The following is a 7,635-nucleotide window of genomic DNA, read 5'->3' on the forward strand; positions in this document are numbered from 1 at the left end:
TTTCTTTTCAAAGACTTTACTAACTATTAGTTCGAGCAATCGGGCTTAGGTCTCACCATAGCTTTGTATCACTTCACGCAAAAGGTTCATTTTGTGGCCCACTGTCTGCTCAACTTGTCGGGACTGCTCGTCAAGTTATCTTCAAAGAAACGACCTAGTCGGAGGATCAGAACCTTCGCCACCATCTTCATCGCAGTCATCCACTATTCCTTCAATGAAAACGCCTGTAGTTCAGTTGTGTATCTTTGTATTTTGAGGTTGGTCGTCGAGGCACACCTCTTTTTCCCGGTGTGTCACACTTGCAGCCTCAGGGGTTACGACGATGATAGGATTTCGCGCATGTGACACCTCTTGTCTAGGACTTTGAACCGGCAGATCGGTCACTGATTTTCCCATGGTTGTTTTCTTTTTTATTGATCATGTCTCGATGGTCATGAATTTCGTAGTCTTAGCACTAGGTCCCACTGGGCATGCCAAAATGTTGACCCTAAAAACTACCAAGCCTACGTGGCGCACATGTCGAGTAATTAGTAAGCTAACTATGTCCTTTGGTTGTATGCGGGGCGTGCCAACTCGTCGACCGAGCTCGATCGAGGAGTAAAATGTGTTGATGTTGCGTTGAGTGCGCGACTGACTTTGTGATCTGGCGACTACGCCGAGGAAGAACACGTCTCGGCTTTCAGGTTTTAGAGCTTGAAGACAAAGCTACTAGTTTTGCGAAGTTCACAAATCGTCGGCGCCGGATTCGGTCACGGTGATTATATTTGTGAGAGTATAAGCACGCCGAATCGACACCAAAGTATAGGGACACAAATACTCAAAACAAATGTATGTCTTGATTGTGAAAGTGGTTCGGCCGTTAGAATACCGAACACTAAAACCTACTTGCGAATAACCAATCATAAACGACTCGGCGTTCAATGTGCCGAGTATAGTAACTTGTAACACCTTGTTTCGCCGAGAAGGCTAACGAGATGACCTCTGCCGATAAGGATTCGAAAATCCTCCTCAACCGAGACTTTGATAGATAACCAGTCGGCTTTGTCGTAGTGCTGTTTATCCAAAATGAAGGTGCTCCACGATCGGCTGATTCTACGGCAACAATGTTGTTTATCCAAACTGAAGATGTTCGCCGGTTGCCTTCACAGTGTTGTTTATCCAAACTGAAGATGTGTTGGCGAAAAAGGAAAATAAAAAAATCTCAAGATGTTTGAGAGGTTTCGTGTAGAGTGAGGGTTTGCGTAGGGCAGTTTGTGTGTTGAATTGGAAGGGCTTGTTTCGATATCTTCCCTCCCTATTTATAGCAGCCAACTTGTATTGAATCCCAATCATTCCAGGATTAGAACTCATTTCCTTGATCCAGCTTTATCTCGGCCAATCTTACTCTTATTAGGACTTTGAACGTAACTCGTTATTAGGCCATATTCAGTTCCAACATCCTAATCCTGTTGAAACTCCTTCTCATAATAGGACTCATCCACATTCCCAATTCCCGATGGGATATGGCCAATTTCGACTGCGCGGCCCATAAACTAGAAAACCCCCAATGATACCCATACATGATCTCTGGGCCGAGAATGACTCTGAACTCGGCCCAACCAACACTGGGCCGAGATCATTCTAAACTCGGCTCAAAACCATTTTTTTGGGCTTAAACAATGACATACACATATAGTTGAAAAAGAAAATAAACAAATACATACACAGTAGCACTGTAAATTTGTAAGTGATGGCGTTAGCCCGAAACAGTATTGCTAAGTGATTTTAAATGTATTCTTGCGAACTTAAACTTAAAAATATAATTGTACCTCAATTATGATTAGCAATTTCAGTAATATATTTACATGCATGGTGATTCTATATTGTCTAATATCTAATTGGTTTTCACATTTATTCCTTTTCTTTTATCTAATGCATTCATTAACAAACGTGTGTTGCTAGTTAATTTTTTAACCGACTCTTGTTAAGTAGGCATTTGCAAATTCTTCTATCATGCCTTTAGTAATCCTCATGTGGTGCATAAAATAAATTGAAACCAAATAGATTAGGCTTTAGATTACTTGGATGTTGATGAAGTTTTCATGGGGTTTCCTTCGGGATCCTCTCATTTTTGTAAAGACACTTTGTGATGTGGGTGGAAGAGAGAAAAGGCTTAGCTGTATAAGAATTGTGTCTTCATCCCCTGACTTTATACCTTTATTTATACCAATTATGATGAGTTTTCTTGCCTTACAAATAACACAAAACTTATAGGATTTGATCTCCAAATCCCATTGAAACTCTACTTTAAGTTCACCAAATCCACACTTTTGAGTAAATTTTACTTATATAGGCCTATAAGATGCAATATCAATAAAATATAGGGACCCGACCTAAAGCATCCACTTCCAAATTTCGGATGTCATTGCCAACGTTCCAAAAAATAAAAAATAAAAAGCATGCCTAATCCCATCGATATCAACAGCTATGTGATGCATCAGCATTACCCACAAAACTAAGGTGCAAAAATTAAAAGAAAAGGTCAAGAACTTCAACATCATGTGCAAATTAAGGAATAGAAAAAACTAGCTTTATAAGTACATAAACCACAAAATATATTTAAATCCCACCTAATGATCAAGGCAGGTAGGTCTGTATTACAGAAATTAATTAATATTATCACCTAACTTTACTTGGTCAAACATAATTAAACTTGCTCAAGCTGAACATCCTTAGATCTGAGAGGCACATAATCTCCCAGATAGACCTCAAGGTGATCAGATAACGCCGATTTGTCGATGTTTTCATGGTGGTACGACTTGCAAACGAAATAGAGCACAGTTTGGATTACAAGACCAAACAAAATCAACTTGAAAAGCAACAACAAGTATATAACTCCATATGCTACTCTGTCCACCAAACCAAATGACCTTCCTCTCACAACTAGTTGTTGAAACCCAAATTGTAGGAGGGCGGCCAAAACGTTGAGCTTAAAGAATATGATTGTAGCCACCCACATATTTCCTTTTAGTAGTGCCTTGCTCTTCGCCATGGCTTTGATCCCTCTTGCTTCTTCAAGAACTGAGACCACGCTAGCCAGTTGCCAGATTAGGGTTAGGTAAACAAACCCTATGAAGTAAACAATGAGTAGAAAAAACCCAATTATAACACCGGCATCACTGTTGCCCATCGAAACTACCCATATAATTAGGACTAGGAAAGCCACTATATTGTAGCAAAAGAAAGCCATGAAAGTGCACAGGAACGTGACCATGACTCGCTTCCACACTTTTGGGACGACGCTCATCACCTTCTTGAAGGTGATTTCTTTCGCCGTGTATATACACGCGATCGTGTATACAACGGCAGAGGTGGAGAGAAGGCCGAAGATGAGCAAGAAGGTGAAGTATGCAGCTTTGAAAAGCCAAAAGGTTGCCCACTCGGAGGATATGACATCTGATAGTTTTTCATACCTTGGATTGTTGGTGCTGGTTCCATCAAGGGCTATTTCGTTCCTGATGATCTTTGAGAGAAGGATGTTTGAGAGTTCTTTGTGCGCCAAGAATATGAAGCTCAAGGGGAGGATCAAGGCTAAGGTGATTTGGCTGAAGATTTTTCTCCATGAAAATACAATTTTGTAGGCTTCTTTGTAGATGCCAAAAATCCCAAGAAATTGTAATTCATCTTGTTCTCTATCCATGGTGGCTTTTTTCTTGAATGGGTTTTTGATTCAGAGAGAGAAATGTTTGGGGCAAGAGAAGATATGAATCATAGATGGGGAAGAAGGGTTTTGGAAAATGTATATAGAAAAGTAGGTTGGACATTATCATACAAGATTACCCTTGCGTTTCCAAGAAACTAGCTAAGTCAATGTCAATATTGGGTGGTTTGTTGCTATAACTTATGTAATATCCTAAGCTAAAATAAAGTCAATAACTTTGTTCCTTGTTTATAGCTAAAAGTCAAGGTTTATTCAGATTCACAAACAATGGAAAGAAAATAGGGTATTTTTAGCATATGGAAGGAAAAAAAATAAATAAAAAGGAGTTTTAATGAAATACTCTGGTACTATTTACTACACTTTTATTTATCATTTTTTATTAAAATTAAAGTTTTTTTTATTTTTTTATTTTTCGTTAGTTTTTCAAAAAAAAAAAAAATCATATAAACTGAGCTAGTGGTTCAATTCATAACATCACCCGTCAAATAATTTCATGATGTAAATCAGATTGTAGAATGATCAAGAATCACACATTAAAAAGTGTAAATCCGGCAATAGTGTTCAAACTTCGCACATTTAAGTTGTAGTGCCGATTTAGGCTCACGACCTCGAAGCAGGGGCGGATCCACAGTGGGGTCGTCGGGGTCGAACGACCCCTTGGAAACCATGGAAACAACCTTGAAGCTCCCATATGCGACCTCTTGGAGCTGGGGTCGTCGGGGTCGTCAGGAAGAGGAAGAAGAAGACTCGGCAGGAAGAGGAAGAAGAAGCAGCTCGCGCGACGTGCAGGTTCTGTGTAGAGTTTCTGACCTTTAATTCCCACTTCACAGAGACGAGAGAGAGAGAGAGAGAGGGAAGGAAAGTCCTCGGGGTGGTGGTGATGTAGACCTTCGTCGGGGTAGTGGTGTGGGTGTGCGTGGGTGTGGATTCGATCGGAGAGAGTGAGAGAGTTAAAGAGTGAAAAAGAGAGAGAGAGAGAGAGAGAGAGAGAGAGGAGAGTTCGGGGAGATGAGAAGGAGGACAATGGGGACTTGCCCCGTGGCAAGTTGTGATAGGTAGGAAATCCCAAAAAGGGATCCGGATAGGGTAAGTAAGTGGGGACCAAATTGTAAACTTCACTTACCTGTAGGGAAATTGTGAAATTACAAGGAAATCTTTGGGGAGGGGTTTTACAGAAACCCTTCTCAACACTTAAAAGCAAACTGCGTGCTTTTAATCAGGTTTGGCTCTATAATTGAACTTGTAACCATGCCTTTCCCTATGACGGAATTGTGATATGCTTTGCCAGATATTCACAAGGAATTCATTTTTCTTTTTCCAATTGCAAAATATTAGTGAAAAAGTTGTTTCTTCTATGAGAGATCCAAGCATAATGGTTGGGTAGATGCAGATGAGGAAATCAGCAGTTGCTGTATTTGGCACAGTAAGATATTAACTCTTACATCTAAATTGAAAAACATGAAAATTTCCTAGTTCTCAAGGTCTCACGTGCATGCTCAGATACATTTGTGCTTCATATTTGTGTGTTTGATTCCGAGAAGGCCGACAAGTTGAAGCAATCTCTTCCTCCATGTTTGAACGTTCAGGACCTTTGAACAAGGATTTTGGAGTAGCTGGTTGCGCTATCCTACCAAGACCCGATGAAATGACGATATGCATGTCGTTTCTGTTAAAAAAAAATTTCGCGTTGCGCGCTATCCTTATTGACCCCCCAAACATTATTTCCTGGATCCGCCACTGCCTCGAAGGGAACGATGTTACGATCTTGATTCCAACTAGTACTCATTGTAAGCCTAGAATACTCATGTTTTCTTCTCAATTTCAATTGCTTATGAATTAAAGTTCTTGTTTAATTTTTCTCAATTTAACTGCCTTGAAAGTTCTCTCTCACACACATATAGACGAAAAGGTTCATTATATTACTCGAGCATAATAGTTTTTCTTATGCTGTATCACTTGACCATTATTTTTTTTCTCCATAAATTTTTCCAAACCAATGTTACTTTAGTTTTGTTTATTTTACACAATGATACATAGACTATGGATTGAGAGAATAAATTGGTATCAAACTAGTTATTTAGAAGCTCACATTTAAAATGAAGAGAAAACCATTAGACCATAATATTAAGTGGTAATATATTGTCACTTTCAAAATATTAATTTTTCATGAAACAAACCTAACGTTCATTTTCTTTTTAAAACATATGTTTAATTCCAAACTAAATAACAACCATATAATCATACATTAGATGACCATGTTGAAAAATGTGAAAAGTCTCATATCAAATTTTACAAAATAAATTAGAATTATATTAATTGATGCCACTTCTCATTATATTAAAGCCTTCTGTGATGAAAGAAATTTTCCAGTGTATTGAAAACACAATTTGATACAATAAATGTTATAATACAATTGGTTGGAAATTTTTATTTTAAGTTTTCAACCAGTTGTATTATTATACTTAGTGTACCGCACCATGTTTCTAGCTCATTGAAAAATCTCGCTTGTGAAAAAATGCCATAGTATTGAATTTTGTACAGGTACCCAAAATGAATATAAATTCATTTCTCACTCAGCTCATTATCTATAGGTCTCATGTAGGAAAAATCTAGAGATATACAATACACTTCGGTTTTTTTTTACTTTTGTTGGGGGGTTGATTGGCAAAATTAAAAATTTTCTTTTGTTAACTTCATTCGTAATTTTCTTAGTACTATGTGGAATTAACAAGATCACGGATTAAGACAATTCTGTTCTTAGCATTCTCAGTTTGAAAATGAAAAGGAATCCAAGTCTACTCTTGACTTTTTGTCCATATTCTAAGTTTTTTGGTTTGTAATGCCATTTATATTCTTATTAGAGATGGAAATTAAAATCACGTATCGCTAATCTCATCCCATGGAAACTGATTTTCTCGTCCTGCCGCCGCCTCCCCACCTCACAATTTCTCATTAGAGATGGAAATTAATTGAAAGAAAAAAGAAGGAAGGAAATGGTACAATTGAGTTTTGAGAGAATATCCGAGGGCATTTCCGGAACTTGGGAATTAGAGGGGCCGCATGGAGAAGTGCGTCAGGTCGTTCACGTCGAGGAAAAAGAAGGTTTTGTATTCATTATCCGTCCATCCGTCAATTTCAAAGTCTTTAGTTTTGTTTGTGGGTTTGGTCCAACGGAGAGCCCGGTCAACACGCTCATTCGCCCGGCCTCTACGAAACATCCTCATAAATCAATGCCTTTTCCTTGCTATTTGACTCCCGTATTTTGTATTAATCACACAATTGGATCGTAATTCCATCTTATTATCCTTTTGAGACTTTAACTTCCCTCTAGATGATGCTCCAAATTCTACATCATTGACCAAAAACGACAGAACAATAAAATAAAATTATATAAATACACAAGCCCTTGCACCTCATTGGAGGAGCTCTTGAATACCTTCATTAGTCGGTCGATATGAAGATTTATAATTGAAGAAATTTAATTTTTTTTTCTTTAACAAGAGAAACAAAAAATTTATTAGAGATCAGCCTTAGAGCTAATTTGGTATTGCTGTATTTTTTGAAAAAACTACTTCTATTGTGTTGTGAGATTATATAGCTGTGAAATAAAGTTGTTGACTGTTTAGTAATTTTTTTTTTAATTTTTGTAAAAGTGTTTTTAACAAACAAAATTGTGTATGATACTCTAATGGATTGGTAAACTTTTGTATAAAACTACTATGAATATGTTAAATGATTAACAAAGATATGATATTGGATGTCATATAATAATTACCAAAGAAAATAATGTGGGGACAAAGATTGTAATTTAGTAAAATATGCAAAGTATACTTATCATTTGCAGATTTTATTAAATGGGCTCTGATCAATAAGCTTGAAGAAAAAACACCTTTTAGAAGCATGGTGGATCGTGTTTTTGCCTTTTTTTTATTGTC

General features: G+C 37.5%; 1 protein-coding gene across 1 annotated transcript; it reads right to left on the reverse strand.

The window, feature by feature from the left end:
* Positions 1-2,686: 2,686 nt before the first annotated feature.
* Positions 2,687-3,679, reverse strand: LOC126621657 (uncharacterized). Its single transcript, XM_050290196.1, has one exon. It carries the CDS (start codon positions 3,677-3,679, stop codon positions 2,687-2,689), a length of 993 nt encoding a protein of 330 aa, XP_050146153.1.
* Between the last annotated feature and the right edge of the window lie 3,956 nt (positions 3,680-7,635).

This window comes from Malus sylvestris, chromosome 5 (assembly GCF_916048215.2).
Source record: "Malus sylvestris chromosome 5, drMalSylv7.2, whole genome shotgun sequence".
In the NCBI taxonomy this organism is placed as follows: Eukaryota; Viridiplantae; Streptophyta; class Magnoliopsida; order Rosales; family Rosaceae; genus Malus; species Malus sylvestris.

What these genes read in the sequence shown, in the direction of transcription:
- LOC126621657 (XM_050290196.1), bottom strand. Translation starts at nt 3,679, where the DNA reads ATGGATAGAGAACAAGATGAATTACAATTTCTTGGGATTTTTGGCATC.